The sequence below is a fragment of the Melanerpes formicivorus genome, unplaced genomic scaffold (genome assembly GCF_026170545.1).
Source record: "Melanerpes formicivorus ecotype bairdi unplaced genomic scaffold, bMelFor1.0.p_v2 SCAF_21, whole genome shotgun sequence".
NCBI lineage: Eukaryota > Metazoa > Chordata > Aves > Piciformes > Picidae > Melanerpes > Melanerpes formicivorus.
The window spans coordinates 10545326-10564203 of record NW_027142373.1 but is presented as its reverse complement, the minus strand read 5'-3'; the positions used below and the strand labels follow the sequence as shown (position 1 = coordinate 10564203).

Genomic DNA, 18878 nt, shown 5'->3' with positions numbered 1-18878 from the left:
TCAGGTGGGGATAGAGCTGCTGTGTCTTCATGGGAAGGATTTCTGGACCTTTCTCTGCCAAGGGACTTGGCAGAATGGAGTAGGATTGAGCCCATGAATTGCTCTCTGGATTTGATTCCCCAAGGGCCCAGGCCAGAGGCTTCCCTGCTTCTTGGGGCAGTGCAGCTCAGGAATTGCAGTGGGGCAGCCATGCTTGCCTTTTACCTCTCCCCCTGCTCACTCTCTTCTTTCTTCTGCCTTCCCTAGGGTCCGGGTCCGTTACCAGAAGAGGCAGAAGCTGCAGTTTGAAACAAAGCTGGGGATGAATTCACCATTTTAAAGACTCCCAGCTCAAGTTCCCTGGGGCCAGGGCCACACAGCCACATCCTGCACTGGGAGAGTGATTGCACCAAAGGCTCAGGGGGTTTTCCCCTCACACATGCCAACCAGCCAGTCTCCTTGCAAACTACTTCAGCACCTTCTAGGGGCCCCCAGGCAAGGCACTGCTGTCAGGATGCCCCAGCAGGTATGCAGCCCCTCCCCAGCCTGCTAGGGTAGGTGCAGGGGAGCCTGCAAGCTCTGGTGGCTGTCCAGGCTGCTCTGTCTTTAATTTATTTATTACTAGAGGTTTCTGTTAGTATCAAGGTGATGCTGAAATGAAGTGATTTCTTCCCTCTGTGGGAGCAGATGGGTTGCCTGGACGTGGCAGGAGAAGCTGGGGCCAGCAGGGGAGACACAGGGCTGCTGCAGCAAGAGATCTCTGTTGAAACCCAGTGTTTTTCCATCTCAGCCTGCTCTCCTGGCTGCTGTGTGTGTGCATGCCTGTGCCTGCCCTCGCCCACTTCCCTGTCCCTGTGTCCTGGGGCAAAGGAGCCACCTCTTGCAGCATCAGGAGTGGTGGGTGCCAGGTGAGGCCTGGAGCTCCCATTCTGGAGAGGACACTGGGAGGTGTCTGTGACAGGGTGCTGGAGGAGCTCTGCGGGGGCCAGGCTGTGCCAGGCCTGCCCTCTAGCGTTGCTGCTGTAGCTGTGTGCCGGCTGGTGAGTGCTGCAAGAGAGGAGAGCGAGACAGGGCCTGCAGAAGAGCTATCTGTGACCCTGGTGAGCTGGTGCAGAGGGAGGCAGGAGGGCAGCTCTGCCTGCCTGCAGGGAGTCAGCAAGGCTCAGCTTCCACCAGCGCTCTTGAACCAGCTCTTACCTACTTTAGCAGCCCCCAGTGAGGTTTACAGCTGTCCTCATGTCTGATTTCCATTGCCCTTCTGCTTCAGTTAACATTTGCTTGAGGGGGCCATAGCTAGGGATGAAACCTGAGCCCTGCCTGTCCTGCTGTGGAGGGAATTGTCTCTAACACAGAGCTGGTGGACGGCTCCTTTCCCACTCCTGGGATTGTGCTACATCCAGCAGGAGCTCTCCAAGGCAGAGGGAAGCCCTCTCATGGAGTCTTTCTGTGATAGTGTTTGGAGTCTCCTCTCCATGCTGCTGCCCTCACCTCTGTTCCTTGGTTTTCTGGAGATTTCCCCTTAGGACTGCCACAAACCATGATTTGCCCCAGTGTGGCACACATGCTCTTGAGCTCTGAACAGACCCCAGCTGTACTGGGAACACTGGTGCTGTTATGGCTTGACAGTCCTGGCCCCACAGGCTGGGCTACCAGAGTGTCCCTTCTTGGTTCTGAGAGCTGGCTAAAGCTGGTAAATGCTGGCACTGGTTTTGCTTCTGCTATTCACACTACAGGCCGTGGCTGTTCATTCTCCTTTGGTTCCTGGCAGGCACCAGTGGCTGCTGGCCCTTCCCTAGCAGGCAGGGAGCTGGCTGGGAACCCCCAGGTTCTGCCCTCCTGCCCCACCTTGTCTTCCTCACATTTCAGCATGACCAGAGAGCATGCACACTGCTGCCTGTCTCCAAGCAATACCCTTCTGGAAGGAGACCAAGCAGGGGAACAGCCAAGCCTCTGTGCTCTGGGGACAGATGGGGGCACCTGGGGGTGTTCAGAGGCCTGAACCTAGTTCCTAAAGCTGGACAGGGGATGTTTAGGCTCCATACTGCTCTAGGATAGAAAGCTGGCAGCTCACTGGGGAAGAACATGGGACTGCTCTGCCCACCTTTGCCAGCAAGGCTGAACTTTGCCTTCTCTCCTCTGGGGCTTGCAAAGCTGGCTTGGCTGGGGGAGAACGAGCTGCATCTTCCTCAGACTCACTTGGTTCACTAAATGCCAGCTGCAGGTCTGCCACCCCAGCACCTGAGTTCAGCTGAATGTCAGGTGGGGTGTGGCCTCCTCTGTGGCCAAACTGAACTGGAGCCAGGGGCAGCAGCAAGCTGCTCACCGCTGTTCCTACAGCACAGCTTCCCCCCCACACCTCAGCTCTTGGCTTATGCCACTAATGATTGTAGGTGAGAAAAAGCAGCAAACAGGGCTTCCTGCTGGCCACACCTTCCTCTAGAGGAGGCACCTCCAAGGTGTCCCTTGGGTGATCACAGATACTTCTCTTCCTGCACCCTCCTTCCCCTGCTAGACTTGGAGGAAGCTGAGGCATAGGAACGGAGCCTTGTGGATGGTCTCACAGGTGCCACCCTTCTCTTGGCCACTGAGCTGGCTGAGGGTCAGGGTGCACAGCTTCAGAGAGACATTTCCTACATCAAGATGTTTTTAAATGGTGTATATTTTATATTAAAATTTTTGGGATGTATGTTAAAAAAAACAAAGAGCCTTGTTCTGTGTTAAAACTTGGACACTGCATGAAAAGCAAAGCCAGCAGCAGCCCCACACCCAGCCAGGGCATGAAGAGCAGCAAAGGGTTGGCTGGGAGAGTGGGGAGAGTGGGGGGAGTTTGCACCCAGCTAAAGGAGGAGGGAAAAGCTGGGGCTGTTCTTGGCATAGGACCTGAATTGCCTGCCTCAAGCACACAGCTCAAGAGCTTAATGCCCCTAGGACCTGCTCCTGGCACTTTTTCCCCCACTTCAGGCTCAGCTTTGGGCAAATCTGTCCAGCTCTGAAGGCCTCTTCCCATGGCAAAGGAGCCTGCTTACCTTGTGGGCTGCTGGGTCCTAGGCACTGCTTCAGTGGTGGCTGCTGGCATGGTTTGAAGTCCTGGATGAAAGGTCTGGGACAAGCTGGAATGCACTGCAGGAAAGCAGCATGGCAAGAGGAGGAGGCCTGGGCTGCTGCCTCTGAGCAAAAGCAGGACATGGTGTCACTGTGGCTGCTCTGACACCTCAGAGGGTGGGTGGCAGAGGCAGCTGAGGCTTCAGATTTGCCCAGAGGTGGGCAGCAGGGCACTTGGTGGTGGTGTTGGTCCTCAGTGCCCTCGCCACACGTTACTGCCTCGCTGGCAGGACTCAAAGTGCACATCAACCTCGCTGGAGGTGACAGCAGGACTCTTACCAGGGCAGATTATCTGTGGAAACCTTAAGCAGATGAGGAGCAGGAGCCAAGCTGGTGAGATCTGACACGAAGGACACCACAAAGCAAAAACTATCAAAAGGGTAAAATATGCCCCAGAGTTTAATAGAACTTAGTCTTAATGGATGTTAGTGGCAAACAAAACACATGATTAACACGACCAGAGCAGATGGTTTAAAAATCTCTTGTCACTCTGGTGCTTACACAGGGGCTATTTCTCCCCCTCCCCCCCCCTCCCCCATCACTGTCTTGCTGCACGGAGCAGGTGCAGCTGGGGTCAGTTAGTCCCAGTTGCAGCTTACACATAACTTACACACACCATACAGTAGCTTCAAAATAGAGATCTAGAGCTTAAAAAATAGGCATTCTTCTGCAAAAAAAAATAACCCCAACCAACCCAAATGTTTCAATTCCCTTATTGACAATGAGAGCAGCCCGGTGCTGCCCTCAGGTGGCTCAGACAGCGACAGCTCCACCACAGTGTCCTCCCTGACCCTCCCCCTTCCCCCCCCCCCCCCAGAGTACAAGACTTGCAGTTCTGGTTAGTAAATATATATATATATATATAATAAACCACATTTAAAATATATACATTGGCCTTAAAAAAAAAGAAGAAGACAGAACAAAACAAAAACACAAACACAACCCCCAAACATTTACAGTTTATCAACACTGGGGGGAAAAAAAACCAACCCAACAAATAAAACCTGGGCTCATCCCAGGGTGAGTCACAAGAGTAAAAACAAACAAAAAAAAAAATCAGCTTTAAAAGGTTCCCTGCAAACCTTTTGATAAAGTGCCACCGGTTGTAGCTATCTGAGAGCAGTGGGGCCCAGGACGTAGCACTTGCCTGTCGCACACGGTCCCTTCAGCACGCTCGCTGGGACCTGAGTCAGAGCAACCAACCAGCCAGGACAGAAGTGTCTTAACTGCCTCAAACTGACCTCAAACCCCTGCCCCCCCCACAGCCAACAAGAGGATTTAGTTCTTTTTCAGGGCTTTGTTGGTTTTTTTTCAGCCTAGAAGCCAGGCTGGCACCTCCAGCCCACCCAGCAGCAGCAAGTGGAGAGCTGCTGGCAGGGGCCGCCCCCCCCTTCCCTGCGAGGGGCTGCAGACAGTTCCAGTTCAGGTGCAAACTCCCAGGAGGCTGGGAAGCCACTGCCCCTTCAGCCACCTCCCTGCAGTTTTGTGTCAGTGATTTTTAATTTATTTTTTTTTTTTAAAGGGAGGACCATGTGGAATATTTCTTCCCCTCTCTGTTTGGAATTTTGGTAGGGAACAGCCCTTGGGTTCCAATCTCGGGTTGCCTTCTGGCACTCCGATGCTTTCATTTGCTTGGCATGCCGAGCGCAAGCCAAGTTCGGGGCTCTTGGACATATTTAGCCATGCACCACTAACCAGATCCTGCTGGAGAAATCTGTCTCCCAGCTACGCAGCCGCCTGGCTGCGAGGAGCCAGGGCTGCTGCTCCCCGGGGCCGTGACCGCAGCCTGCCCGTGGGCGCGGGAGCTGCCGCCCAGCCCGGCTCAGCCAGGGCACACAGGGTCACCGTTCCCCCTGGGCTCAGCGCTCCCCCTGCGCTCAGCGCTGCCAGGAAGCCTCTCGTGGAGTCCCCAGTGCTGCTACTGTTCAACTGCTCGTGCCAGCAGCTCCCCACAGGCAGGGGGAGCAGGAAAAGGGATGTTTTCTCCCCCAAAAAAGGGATTAGGGAGGGGAAAAAAACCAAAATGGTAAGAAGAGCACTAAGCACGCTGCTCCTTCAGCCCGGAAGCACTGCTGTGCCTAGGCTTGGCGTCGGCAGAGGGCAGTCACCATTTAGCAGCACCATCCAGCTGGACTGGCACAAACACACAGGCCTTCAGCTCTGCCATCACCATCCTCACGGCTTCAGGGAAGAGGCAGGTAGACTCCCACGTCCAGCAGGTCCATAGCAGAGCATCCGCCGCTTTGCAGGCTGTGCCAGCCCTGTCTCGAGGGCTTTGTGGGTCCCACTGGAGGGATTTGGATCCACTCGGATTACACGCTGCCTGACGCTGATGCGTTTGGAAAGGCAACAAATAAAGCAGAAAGGTTCCTTCTCGCCCTGCAAGCTGCCAATTTGTGACAGGCCCTGTCTTCTGTTAGCTGCTGTCAGGCCTTGCCGGGGCTGGGATCTGCTCAGTAAATAGCCAGCTCAGTGGCGGCTGCCCGGGGGAGGTCTCTCCTTTGACACATTGTTGGCAGGGGATAAATAATAGGAGGCAGGACTGCGTTGGGGAAGAGAAAGGTCCCTTGTGGAGGCTCCTCGGCTCTGTGCAGGGGAGTGAGGGCTTCTCCATGGCCTCCAGGACCACATGTGCAGCCTCTCTGGGCTCTTGTCCTGCTACCAGTCTGGTGGGAAAGGCCTGACCCCTCGGGAAGCAGCCCATGCTGGCCCGTGTGAGACAGAGCCAGGGGTGGGCACCGAGGGGGAGCCGCGTTCCCAGCCGCAGTGCAAAGTGTGGGGAGGGAGGCGGCTGGAGAGACCTGGAGGCACCACTCGGTGCCAGATCCACGCTCCCCCTGTCACAAGGGGCACTGGCGGAGCATCTGGACACAGGGAGGGGAAGGTGGGAGTAAGCCTCAGTCCAGCATCGCGTCCAGCTGGTCAGCCAGGTCATCAAACATATTGCTGATGTCTTCCAGGATGTTCTTGGTGGAGTGCACAGCCCCAGGGTGGCTGGAGAGGAAAGGCAGAGGGTCAAAACACTACCCAAAGGCTTGAGGTGCTGCTAGGGTAGGGTTGGCCAGCTTGGTTCTGACTGTCCTAGTGGCAGCCAGAGCCCAGCATGCAGCCAGACTGGAGCATGTGTGAGCTGCTGGTGACATGTGCCAGTGCACAGCCCTTCACTACCCTCACTGGGGCCTTCCCAGTTCTACCCTGAGGGAATCAGCCCCAGCATTTCCCTTGCCCCAAGCGCTGCCTCACCTCTCTGCATCTTCCACTGCGATAGTCTTCTCGGCCACCTGCAGTGTGGTGGCCAGGGTGGAGTTGCTCTGCTCTAGCCGCTGCTGGGCCAGGGTGGCCCCCGGGGCAGCTGCCAAAGGCTTCACTGACACCTTGCTGCCTGCCTCCAGTGTCAGTGAGCTGGGACCGGCCAAGGACCCAACCACATCTGGCACCAACTCGGTGGCTGCCCAGGGAGCAACGGTGTGGCGGGAGGGCTGCAGGACTTGCTGGTAGATGGTCTTGGGCCCAGAGAAGACTAGCTTGGTAGATGCCACAGAGGTATGCTTGGCAGGGACATCTGCAAAGGAAAAGCACTCCTTAGATTGGATATTAGAAAAAGCTTCTTCACAGACAGAGTTGTCAAGCCCTGGAACAGGCTGCCCAGGGCAGTGGTGAAGTTCCCATCCTTGGAGGGGTTTTAAAGCTGTGTAATGTGCTGAGGGACACGGTTTAGCAAGGACCTGGCAGCGCTGGGTTAATGGTTGGACTTGATCTTAAAGGTCTTTCCCAACCAAAATGATTCTATGATTGTGTGACTAATGGCAGGTGGTGGCACACATCCTCCTCACCTCCCATACCAACACAGGAGAGAGCCTTCGGCCTCATCACTGCCTCAGAGGCAGCCACACGTACCTGGAGCAGGAGTCCTCACCACGGCGGTGCTGAGCAGCTCTGTGGGGCTGGGGGCTTTGCTGGGGCTCGGTGCCTTCTTGATCCCTTTCTCCAGCGACAAGATGCTTTTCTCTATCTCAGCGATCCTGAACTCCACGCTGTCGTCATCGAAGGCATCCCCAGCCAGCTCGGGCCGTGGTGCTGATGTGGGCGTGGGTGCTGTGGGGCCTGCGATGCTTACCGCCTGGGCCTGGGCGTACTGGGGCGCAGGGCTGGGCGCCGCCTCTGCCTGCCCTGCCATGCTGAAGGCCTTCAGCACCGCCTGCAGCGGCTCTCGCTCCCTGAAGCGGGGCCTGCGCTTCACCGTGTCCGACTCGGTGAGGTTGAACTCCAGCACGGGAGGCTCCTTGGCGGCAGTGGGTGCGGCCGGCTCCTTCCCCGTGGAGCAGGAGGGCTCCACCGGCTGGGAGCTGGGCTCTGCGTCCGGCGTGGCCGTATCGGCCTTGGGGTGTCCAGTGGGCTTTGGCCGCTGTTTGATGGTTAAGTTGCCTTCTTCTGCAAAGGGGATGCACTCGCTGGAGCTGTTCTGGGAGGATGAGGAGGAGACCCCTGGCTTGGCCTCCTCCTCCGTGTCTGAGCAGGCGTCCTCCCTCCCGCCCTGCACAGCCACCTCTGTCATGGGAGCGCTGGGCTCGCTCACTGTCCGTCTCCGGGGCTTGCTGCTCTCGAAGGGATCCCTGCTGGCCTCAGAAAGCGTGGTGCCACTGTCACCACCATCATAGGACTGTTTGTCCACACCTCCTCTGGGGAGACAGTCCTGAACTAAGTGCAGTGGTTTGGGGGCCAGAAGGGGCTTCGGCGGACTTGCTCCTGGTGACCCCTCCAGTGCAGCTGCCAGGTTCTTCACTGTCCTGCTGTGGCCGTTGTCACCAGGGCTGGCACCTGCATCAGCCATGTCCTGGGGAGCTGTGGGCTGCCGCTCGGGGTCAGGAGGCTGCTCGCTGTCTGCCTCTGCAGCAAGGGCACTGGAGACGGAGCTGAGGCGCTTTGGAGGCGGCGGCGGAGGGCCCTTGCGCTTAGCCCGGATGGCAAAGGACTGGCTGCGGGTCACCTTGGCATCTGTCTGCAGACAGGTCCGTGGCATCTGGCTGCGGCCTGGCCGCCGTGTCAGCGTGGCATAGGAGCCCAGGGTGCTGGTGGGCACCCCCTCCTCCTCCTCCTCGTGCTCCCCGTCTGACAGCGCGTAGCGGTTCAGGCTGTGTGAACGCTTCTTGTGCTTGAAACCTTCACCCCCACTGTGCTGCTCCACAGCCTGCCAGGTGCCTGGGGCCACCCCAGCTGTGGGTGACGTAGCTGGTGCCTCTGCAGGGCCACACTGGCTGTGCAGGTAGGAGAAGGCTTTCTGGGCTGATGTCTGCAGGCTGCTCTTTTGTCCAGGGGAGATGGAGGGGTATGGGTGTGCCAGGGGCTTGGGCTGCTCCGCTCCCAGCACGGGGGGGACGGTTGGAGATTTCAAGGAGACGTGTGGGTACATGAAGACATACGGGGCTGTCGCTTTGCTGGGGGTCTGGGGAGGACTACAGGGGGTGACGACTGCTGTCCCAGCACCTTTCTGAGCCACCGGCCGGGTGTACTGATCTGTGCCTTCAGGCAGGTTCCTTTCCTTGAGGGGGCTGCCTCCACCATTGGCAAAGCCGTTCAGGCCCTCAGGGGACACGAGCTTCCCATAGGGCTCAGGACTGGGCCTCCCCGGCAGGCTAGCTGGGCTCTCCTTGCTGCGGGGCAGCGCACAGGACTGCCCACTGCTGCTGCTGCTCTCTCCACTGCCCAGGCTCTCCTGCGAGGGGCTGGAGAGGTGCCTGGACAGGACATTGTCCTGCGAGTGCCCCGAGCCCCGCGACCGCACCCCGATGCTCTCCTGGCTCCGGGACATCCCCTGGCTGCTCTTGATGCTGAGTGTCTCGTGGCAGCTGTTGGACATGGCGGTCTGGAGCTCGTAGCTGAGCTCGCTGTCCTGGAAGGTTGTCATTTTGGGGGTGTGTGGGGACTGGCACTCCCCGTTCTCCAGCGACTCGATGGTGACGATGTCCAGGGCGCCGGGGACTTTGCGTCTCACCAGAGTTGCTTCTGCTTGGTTGAGGCTTTTGCGGAGGTCTCTGAGCTTCTTAACGGCCAACATGATCTTCTTCTGGTGGCCTGCAGGAAGGTTGCAACAGGAAAGGGCTGTTAGGTTGGCTCTGGCCCCCCAGGCCTTTGTTTCCTGGCCAAGAAGAATCATAATCACGTCACCAACCAGGGCAAAGGCCTTTGGGTGATCTAAACCCAGCCTATGGGGGGAGGCAAACTATGGCCAGTGTCCACCTAGCCCAGCCCAGCTCCAGCCTGCCAAGGGAAGTCCTTGAAACAGCTCAAAGGATAGCCATGAACTGCCCTTTCCGGGTGCTCAGGACATGTCTGTACCTCCCAGCTTGAAAGAGAATAGGGTGTGGGGACCTGGGTGGGAAACTTGGCTGCCCTGGGCCACCCCAGCACAGTAGCAGGGACTCACCAAGCTTGTTGATGCCAATCTCCTGCAGATCCTCCCACGTCAGGTCTGTCACAATGGTGATGGAGTCGTAGCCGTTGTTCACCAGCTTTTTGTGGTACTGGGGCAACCCGATGGCACTGAGCCAGTCCATCAGGTCAGCCTGATGGAAGAGCACAGAGATGCTGCCATGAGCAGCAAGGCATGGGCAGCACCTTCACCCCTCCCCTCCCTGCCCTTGGCCAGGAGACTGAATTTTTTGGGGTGGCTGTCTGTGTCAGCACAGGCCATTGCAGCATGTATTCACTTACAGGCCCTGCTCCTGTCCTGTGGTGACAGCTCCGGGAAAAGAGGGTGTTGGAGCTAAGCCCCAATGCCAGGGACTCACCGGGATGTAGTTGGGCAGCCACTCGGAGATGCTGAGCTGCCCAATCTCAGTGGAGATCTTCTTCCTGTGACCTGGCTTGGTCACACCGATGGCTGTCAGATCCTAACGCAAGCAGAGTGGGGCCGTGGTCAGCAGCGGCACAGGGGCAGTGGGGACCTGCTGCCAGCAGCTCAGGGGGCGCTGGGTGCTGGCCAGGGTGGAGAAGGATGTGCCTCACCTCTGGGGTCATGCGGCTGATGGTGGGGACGTCATAACCAGCATTGAGGAAGTTGGCAGTGTATGACTCCAGGTGGAACTCACTCAGCCAGTTGTAAATGGCTTCTGCGTCCTGGAGGGGGGACAGGACACAGAGCAGTCCATGAGGGTGGCTGCAGGAGCTGCAAGGACCTGGCTGTTCCAGTCAAGATGGCAACACCCATCTGTTCCCCATATCCTCAAAACCCAGTCCCCTCTGACTCCAGTGCAGTGAGAGCTGGGCTGAGGGCCCCAGGTGTGGCCCTCTGACCCAGCACCCCAGGGGCCCATTACCTTCCCCTCCAGGAGCTGCTCAGGCCGCAAGAACTGCTGGGAGAAGACCCTGTCTCCAGGGGGGCAGCTGCCCGGGGTCTGGTGGCTCTGTGGCCCTAGCAGAGAGGAGAGAAGAACTGTCACAAGGGCATTTGAGCAGTGTGATACCCCCAGGACGGAGGGGACAGCTGTCCTGAAGGCCCCATTGGGCTGGAGCATCCCTCACCTGCTGTGGAGATTATCTGCCCATTGCGTGGCTCTGGTCCCAAATGCTGCTGCTGGAGGTCATCACCAGCGGAGGGCAGCGGCTGGGAGAGAGAAGTGAGTGGAGGAGGGAACCCCCTCCAGAGACAAGCTCTGTCACACCCCAGGAGCAGAGCCAGGGTCCCCACACTGGGCTGCTGGGAACAGCTTCACCCAGTAAAGGGCTGACACCTAGCAGGAGATCTGGGCAGGATTTGGCCCATGGTTTTTTCCTCTCAGATAACACAGGACATGGTGGAGATGCTGTGTGGTACCAGCCACAGCCCCCAGCTCCCCTGGAAAAGGCCAACTGTGCTGTGGGGAACAATGAGACCCCCCCAGGAGCATCTCCCTAATGACTCCTGGCAGCAAATGGGTGTTTGGTGGAAGATGCTCAGCTCCTTCACTAGGTGGTGCAGGGTGGGGACAGGGAAGGTGCTGGGGCTCCATCTCCAGGCTGGGGGAGCAGCCCCAGAGGAGCAGGGAGACCTACCCTGGCGTTCTCGATGAGGATGCTGGTGCTCTGCCCATTGGTGCCCTCGGTGCTCTGGCCGCTGCCCGCACTACGGATGCTGCCGATGCTGCCCTCACTGCCCACACTGTTCCTGTCTCCTGCTGCTCAGGGCAGGGGAGAAGCTTGTCAGCAGCACCCCAGGATTGGGGCTGAGGCAGGGCACAGAGAGCCCTGGCAGGGACCCATGTGCCAATACAGTGACACGGTGAAAAAACAGCCTCCTGCAAGATCCCTCCTGGCCACAAACAATGCTTTGGTCCCTCCCACCCCCAACACACACAACACAGACAGGGTGACCTGGGTGGGAAAGGGACACACACAAGGGATGCAGGGACACATCCTGGGGAGGGAAGGGGCTGCTCCCTGGGCTCCCCTAAATTCCCTTTGCCTGTGCCTTCTCCCTTTCATCTGGCTATTTCCCACCAGAAGGTAGAGTCTCCTGGTGTGTGTCCCTGCATGGGCAGGGCTGGGACCAGTAGAAGGTCCCCAGTCCCTCTCCCTCCCCAGCTGCACCCCTGACCTGAGCTGTCAGGGCCTGGGGCCGTCCGGGTTAGGGTGAGGTGGCCATAGGCTGCTGGGATGCTCAGGGCTGCCTGCTGAGGACCCTCGTCGGGGAGGTGCTGCAGCCCACTGGGGGGCACAGGGAGGGCCCCGGGGGGACCCTGGCGCTGGTGCGTGGGTGGCACACGGGGGACAACCATGCCTGCATTCAAAGACAAAACACACGTGGTCAGAGCTCATGCAGTATGCAGGGTGGGAGGATACCTGAGCCTCAGTGCCCAAATGGTCACCCCACTGGTGGCACAACCTGCTGTGCCCACCCAAGCCCTCTTCCCTCTAGCTAGCCGGGGCTGCAGGCACCTGTCCTACACAAGGCAGCAGGAAGGCTGGGCTGGTCTCACACAGAGCACTGCCCCTGGCATGCCCAGGATGGCCACTGACCCGTGCGCTTGCTGATGACTTCAGCGATGGAGGGGGGGAAGTACCCAACCCGATCGGTGCCTTTCTGGGAGTCGTGGATGTGCCCCTTCCATCGCCCATCCGGGTGCTGCTCCAGGACCTGAGCGGTGATGAAAGGCATGAGGTTAGTACCCGGGGCCATAGCAGGGCAGGGGGATGGGGAGCAGGCAGCAGCCTCACCGTGATGACATCTCCTGCCCGCACATTGAGAGCTGTTGGGTCATGGAGGTTCCAAAAATCCTTCAAAGCTCGGACCTTCAGGATTCCTGATGCCTCTGAAGACAAGGGACAGAGGGAAGAAAGAAGGTGCCAGAGCACAGGGAGGAAAGAGAGAGGTTCAGGGAAGGCAGAGGGAGAAAACAAGCAAAGAGAGGGGAGAAGAAAACATTAATACCGGAGCAAGGACTCAATCCCTGGGCACTGCCCATGTGGAGGGCATGCATGATAAGGGGCTGGGATGCTGATGTTCACAGCCAGGCTGGTTTAAGCTGTTCAGGAGCACTGGGAGCCCTAGGCAAATCCCAGGGGGGAAAAAAGCCCCTCTCAGTGCCAGGCAGCACCTAGCTGCGTGCCAGCCCCACCTCACCTCTCAGCAGCTGCTTGATGTCCTTGCTGGCATGGGAGGTGGTGAACTGGTTCACGATGTCCAGCGCTGTCTGGTTGTAGGTGTTTCTGATGTTCACATCAACACCGCCCTGCTCGGGAGATGATGTGGTCACGGCCAGACCCCACACCTGCCACTGAACCCACGGGAGATGGAGGGACCAAGAGGACAGGGGTGATGGTTGACCCTCGGGGCTTGCCCTGTCCCCACCACGCTCACCTCCAGCAGCAGCCGCACCACCTCCGTCTTGCCGTAGAGCGCAGCCTCGTGCAGGGCTGTGCCTGTCTTCGTCTGCTTGTTGATCTCGATCCCAGCCTTCAGCAGCTGCCTGGTAGGAAGGAAGGAGAGGCATGAAGTGCAGGACATGGACATCAGGGCCTGGTGATCAACTGCTTTGCAATGGGAAGGGGACAATCCCTCTGCCGCTCCAGGGATGAGGGACTCAAGCCCACAGCAGGGAAGCAGATTTAGGAGGGAGCAGGAGTGCAGCCACGATGGGTTCTGGCAGGACATGGCTGTGCTCCAGGCTGGCAGAGTGTTACCTGATGATCTCCTTGTGCCCATTCTTGGCTGCCAGGTGCAGTGGGGTGGTGTAGTTGGGGTCAGTGGCATCCTTGGACTGTCCCTCCAGGAGGGCGACACACAGATGGCTGTTCAGCAGCAGCTGGGCCACCTGCAAAGGTCACAGGGCTGAGCACCTGCACCCTCCCAGCAAGGGGCTCACCCTCAGGGCCAGCCTTCTGCTCCCCAGCCTACTGCTCCCCTCCATCTGCAGCCCCAGGGTTTGGCTGAAGCTGGCCAGTGCTTGGCAGGGGCACACTGTGCAAGGGGCCATAAAAGGTCACAACAGTCACAAATAGTCTTCCCGTAATCAGACTTTACAGACCAAGCCCTGAAAACCTCTAGTCCCTCCAAGCCCAGAGCAACTCTGTGTCTCAGGGCAGCCCTGAGGCACAGAGGAGTTATTTTTGCTGCCCTGTTTATAGCTGCAGACATTATAGATACTCCAAAAATGGAAATGTCCCCCTGGTCCCCTCCCTGGTGGGGCACAGGATGGTCTGGCTGGCTATGCTCCAGCCCAGCAGTGTGGTGCTGGCTGGCCCAGGGTCTCCCAGAGCATGAGGTGTCCCTGTCCCCATGAACCATGCTGAGGACCTCAACCAGCTGGGCAGGACCAAACACTGAGGGCTTGCATGGATTAGCCAGCTCAGCCTTTCTGTGCTTAAAACGGGAGCAAAGCTGAAGCGGGCAGGGGAGGCTGCAGGAAAGCAGAAGCGAGGACTCCTGACTTTCCTCACAGCCTGATGTGGCCTTGCTGCAGGGTCAGGAGCACCACCTGAAGCTCCTGGGATCAGGATCCAGCCCTGCCTGGCCCTAGGAGGCAGCAGGTGCTGCCTGCTGGGCTCTGAGGCTCCTAGCCAAGGGAGAGTAGCCATGGCCAGACCCAGTGCATTGCTCCTGGAGGAGCTGCCCCTGGAGAAGAGCCCAACTCAGGGCAGAAACCCCTGGCACTCACCTTCAGCCGCCCAAACTCACAGGCCAGGTCCAGGGGGGTTTTCTTTGCCTTGTTGATGATGCAGGGGTTGGACTGGTGCTGGAGCAGCATCTCCGACTGCAGGGGAGCAACACAGCACAGGGGCTCAGCAGCATCCCACACCTCTGTCTCCCTCCTGCCTGGCACCATGGGGTTTGCTCCCACTTGTGCATCTCCAAAGAGGCCTGAGAGGGGGTGGGGGGGGTTGTGGTAGGCTCTCACTTACCACCTCGTAGTGGCCATACTGTGCTGAGAGGTGCAGTGGAATCTGTCCATCCAGCGAGGCCATGTTGACAGAGGCAGCAGCGCGCAGCAGCACCCGCACGGGCTCCACGCGCCCCTGCCACGCTGCGTAGTGCAGGGGACGCATCCCTGCGGGGGAACGAGGCTCAGCAGGGATGGATGTGGCCCCTGGCCTCGCTCAGAGGGCTGAGCCAGCTGCCAGAGGCATGGGGCTGTGGCTGGGAGGGGTCCCTCCTTACCGTTGCTGTCCTTGATGTCCACGGTGGCCTGCGCCTCCAGCAGCAGCGAGATGAGGTCCAGGCTGCCGCCCAGGGCTGCATGGTGCAGTGCTGAGAACCTGTGACACAAGACAGGGCTCAGCCTGGCCTGTCCCCACTGTGCCACCCCTATAGCCCCACCTGCAGAGGGACTTGGACCCAGGGCTGGAACAGTCACCAGTACCTCAGTTTCCCCAGAGCAAAGCACAGACAAATCCTCTCATGCTGCCTGTGACCCAGAGCTCAGGGAGGAATGCAGGGTCCCTGAGCAGCCCCTGAGACCCCGGGGTCCCACAAGCCCTGGGTGAACACACAGGATGGAGACAGATATATTTTCCCTCTCTGCAGTGTAGCCAGGCAGCCCAAAGCTATGGGCAAACACACTGGCCCAGAGGCTACTCCTGGCCCCTCCACCAGCCACTCCCTCCCCATGCCAGTAAGGATGCTGGGAGCCCACAGCACAGTGTGGGAGGCCGCTGGTAATGAAAGAGGTCTGTGTCTTGGGGCTGTGAAAGGGGCCTGTCTGCCTGGCACTCCCCCTGTGCTGTCATGTGAAGGACCATGACCAAGTGAGAGGTCTCCGTGCTGCTGGGGATTAGCCCTGTGCCACTCCAAAGGGCAGGGAGGGCTCTAGACAGTACCAGCCCGAGGCTCTAATGGGCTCAGCAGCATCCCAGCCCAGGGCTGTGGACACAGTTTGGCCAGCATAGCTCTTCCTCCTAATGGCAGTGCCAGAGCATTCCCAAATCCCTGCAAACTCTGAGTGTTGCAGGAGCGATGCTAACCCCAGCAGAGAGAGCTGCTCCCTACAATGCAGCACCATCTCTCTGAGCCCAGCCAAGGGAAGCACAATCCCCCTGAGCCAGTGCTGTGGGATCCCTGCAGGGCCAGCTCTGTCCAGAGGAGATTGCTCAAACCCTTGCTCTCCTGTCCCATCATCTCCAAGGCACAAGCAAGGCAATGCTGAGAACACTGCCAGCAGCATGGCTCTCCCAGGAGGGTGCAGGCTGCCATCCCCATCCACAGGTCTCACCTCCCTGCTGTCCTCTTCCTGTACCACAGCAAAACCCAACACACTGCCTGTGCTGCTTACACCCCACGCATCCCTCTCACAGGGAATGGCCCCTTTACCCTCTTCCCCACCAGCAGTCCTCTCAGTGCTGCCTAAACCCCTTGCCTTATCAGAATCAGATCATTGCTTCTTTAATTACTTTCCCCCCTCCCTCCTAGGCTCCATCTGCACAATATTATTTTAAGACAGAGCCATCCTGCACATTTTCACCCCCACCACTGGCCTGTAAGAACTCATCACAGACACCTCCTCCTACAGAGTCCTCCAAAGGAAAACATGTAGAAATTAGGTACCACACCAGTACATAAAACAACGCTAATAACTCACAGGTCAGAGTTAATTCAATAAGAGTAACTTGCTTATTTATTTTATGGGCCTTCGTGGTTTCTTTAACTCTCAGTGCCCAGCTTATTAAGTGCTTGCATTTTGGAAGTGATGAGCTACACAAATATGCTGTGGTCACTTGGCAACCTCATCTTTTCTTCCTCTAAGCACGCCCCCCCCCCAAATGAAGGGGTTTTGCTTTGGGGATATTAGACACAGGCACAAACACGTGCAGGCATCGGGGCTGGCTGGGTGCTCCTCTGTGCTTCAGCCTTCAGATGGGACACAGGGCACCAGCTGGACACACTGCAGCCCCTCTCCACCCCCAGCCCTACAGAGATCCTTCATGGAAGATTTTGCAGGATGGACTGAGCGCAGCCCTCAGCTTGGATCTGGACAGGTATTGGGTTTGCCTCTGCAGGGCTTGCCCTAGCCTCAGGATGCTGTTGTGTTCTCCAGGGCTCAGCAGCTACCCTTGAAAGCTTTATGCCACCCAGAGCTGCAGACATGACTGAGGAGAGCTAGCCCACCCAGGCTGGCATCCAGCACCCCACCAGGGGAGCACTCACCCATCTGCATCCTGGTAGTTGACATTCAGGCGCTTGGCAGATCCCAGGAGCTCTGCAGAGAGAAGAGGTGAATGTCAGGGCAGGAGGCAAGGTTCGCACCACTCCACACGGCCCCTGGGACCCTGCATGAACCCCATGCTGCAACCACACCGACCTCCCAGCGCACAGAACAGCGCCTGGCCCATCCCGGCGGCCTTTCCTCTCCTCTCACTCTGCGATCACCTCCACGAACCCTCCATGGGCTGACCCAACTCAGGCTCAGACCCCTTCCTCCCTCTGCCTCTCCTGTCGCATCTCTGCGTGGCCCCGGGACGGGTCAGACCCCATGGCTCCTGTCACCCCGGCCCGGAGGGACGGCGCATTCCTCCCCTTTATAGGCAGCAACACCCCAGAACTGCTGAGCGGGGCCATTTCACCCCCCACTCGCTCCCTGTGCCCGCCGCCGCTGCCGAGGGCTGGCCCACAGACCGCATGGTTGGCATTTTTATGGCTGGGGCAGAGGCTGAAGGCTCTGCTGGTGAATGCGAGGATTGTGCCACCTCGGCCATCCCCATCCCCCTGCCTGTCCCTCCCTCCTCCTCAGGGACCACTGAGAAGTGGAGGGTGCTCGCCCCACCCTCGGCACAGTCTCTCACACACCCCCTGCTCCCCGCTCCTTCCCGCAATTAATTCGAATGAATTCCTTCCTCCCACACAGAGAGGACGTTTTATTCTTCACCGAGAGGCTGAGAGCGGATTAACATCTCTGGAATTCATCCGCCGAGTCAAAAGGGAAAGAAAGGAGAAGGTATGCAGGGGGCAAGAAATGCCACCGCTCCTCCTCTGCCCTTCCAGGCAGCCCCATCGCCGAGCCCAGGAGGATTAAATGCTCTGAAAGGTTTCTGCACTCTTTCCTCTGCAAAATCAAAGCCCGAGAGCCAGGCTCCAAGCTCAGGATGAAATGGCCGCTCAAAACCCGCTGAAACGCTGTGGGGTCCCGGGGAAGGAGCACCCCCCTCGCGGCCGGGTAGATCGCCACCGCTGCAGCTCCTTCTCCTCCGCTCCCTTCTCTTTGCCTCTTCTTTCAAGGTCTCTGCTCACCTCACACGGCAGATCCCAGGCAAATCCCCTCTAGAAGGGAGAGCTGAAGAGGGGCCCAGCTCATTCACTATGCAAATGGATAATTAAAGGAAACCAAGGACCGGTGTGTTCATTACTGCAATTTGCAGTGTTTTGTAAACAGCCTAATTAATGCAAAATGGGCTTGGAGTGGCTGCTGGTGAAGGACTCGTGACTTGTGGCCACAGCTGAAGGGATGGGGGCAGGATCACCCTAATTACCTCTTCCAGGGGCTGTTCATCTTCAGTGTGGGTCCATCAACACAGAAAGCCCTTCCTAAAGAAATCAGCTCTCAAAGCCATTGCTCAGCAGAGCTCTCACTTTTCCCTCCCAGCCCCTTAATGCCCAAAAGCTCAGGATCCAGGGTTTTCACTAAGGCTAAGCCCCCACCAGCCAGGAAAAACGAACATTTCACTTGTGCACTGGCCACTTGTGATCCGAGTGATGGAGCAAAGGCAACCACCAGCCTCTGTGGTACCACTTTCATGGAGGCAAGATCACACTTGGAGCACACAGCACAGCCAGGAACAGGGTTGGCTGTGAGTGGGCAAAGGCCTCATCCTGTCCCTCCAAAAGTCTTGGGACAGATTCTGCAACTAGGGAGCAGGAAGGGCTGGAGAGCATTTGCTGCTGGAAGGATGCAGTCAATATAAAACAAATGAAGAGTTCCACTAAGCTGTGGGCAATGCCCCTGAAGCCATCACCTCCCCCTCCCTCCAATGACCACCTTGCCCCCTAGCTGGTTTTTTTCAAAGGATGCTCTGTGGGGTAACCAAAGGCAGGTTTGCTTCCATCAGCTGCAGGTGAAAATTGCCACCAGGTTTTGCTGCTGAGAAAGGGTGGGATGGAGGAGGAGAGGCAGAGCTGGGCAGACAATGCTGGGAAGAGAAGGGCTCGATGGAGATGCCCACTGAGCACAAGCACACCCAAAAGAGGCAGAAACATCCCACAGCCCCCAGGGGCTGGTCCTGGAGATGAGCAATGCCCACTATCTGAAGAGTGAGAGCTCACCCCAAAATCCCATCCCTGACCTGCTCCATAAAGGGAACCAGACTGGACACCGGGGTCCTGTAAGCAGGGCTAG

The 18878-nt window shown here is 58.2% G+C and overlaps 2 protein-coding genes across 6 annotated transcripts in view; one reads left to right on the top strand and one right to left on the bottom strand.

Moving 5' to 3' along the window:
- The window catches only part of TMEM94 (transmembrane protein 94), a 63127-nt gene extending 60341 nt beyond the window's left edge, over window positions 1-2786 (top strand). For both annotated transcript variants that reach the window (XM_068151539.1, XM_068151540.1), the window contains one exon: window positions 247-2786. In XM_068151539.1, coding sequence (XP_068007640.1) covers window positions 247-319 — 73 coding nt within the window. In that variant the 3' untranslated portion in view covers window positions 320-2786. The remainder of the gene's footprint in view (window positions 1-246) is intronic.
- Window positions 2787-3448: 662 nt separating this feature from the next.
- CASKIN2 (CASK interacting protein 2) overlaps window positions 3449-18878 on the bottom strand; it is a 34490-nt gene continuing 19060 nt past the window's right edge. For 2 of the 4 annotated variants that reach the window (XM_068151535.1, XM_068151536.1), the window contains exons 3-21: window positions 16697-16748; window positions 14714-14811; window positions 14458-14603; window positions 14214-14309; window positions 13240-13370; window positions 12917-13025; window positions 12680-12788; window positions 12274-12368; window positions 12076-12193; window positions 11654-11836; window positions 11113-11234; window positions 10603-10684; window positions 10398-10492; window positions 10087-10197; window positions 9870-9971; window positions 9506-9644; window positions 6979-9153; window positions 6325-6643; window positions 3449-6075 (exon numbers count right to left, since the gene is read on the bottom strand). In XM_068151535.1, coding sequence (XP_068007636.1) covers window positions 5979-6075; window positions 6325-6643; window positions 6979-9153; window positions 9506-9644; window positions 9870-9971; window positions 10087-10197; window positions 10398-10492; window positions 10603-10684; window positions 11113-11234; window positions 11654-11836; window positions 12076-12193; window positions 12274-12368; window positions 12680-12788; window positions 12917-13025; window positions 13240-13370; window positions 14214-14309; window positions 14458-14603; window positions 14714-14811; window positions 16697-16748 — 4379 coding nt within the window. In that variant the 3' untranslated portion in view covers window positions 3449-5978. The remainder of the gene's footprint in view (window positions 6076-6324; window positions 6644-6978; window positions 9154-9505; window positions 9645-9869; window positions 9972-10086; window positions 10198-10397; window positions 10493-10602; window positions 10685-11112; window positions 11235-11653; window positions 11837-12075; window positions 12194-12273; window positions 12369-12679; window positions 12789-12916; window positions 13026-13239; window positions 13371-14213; window positions 14310-14457; window positions 14604-14713; window positions 14812-16696; window positions 16749-18878) is intronic. The other 2 variants (XM_068151537.1, XM_068151538.1) reach the window with 2 other exon arrangements.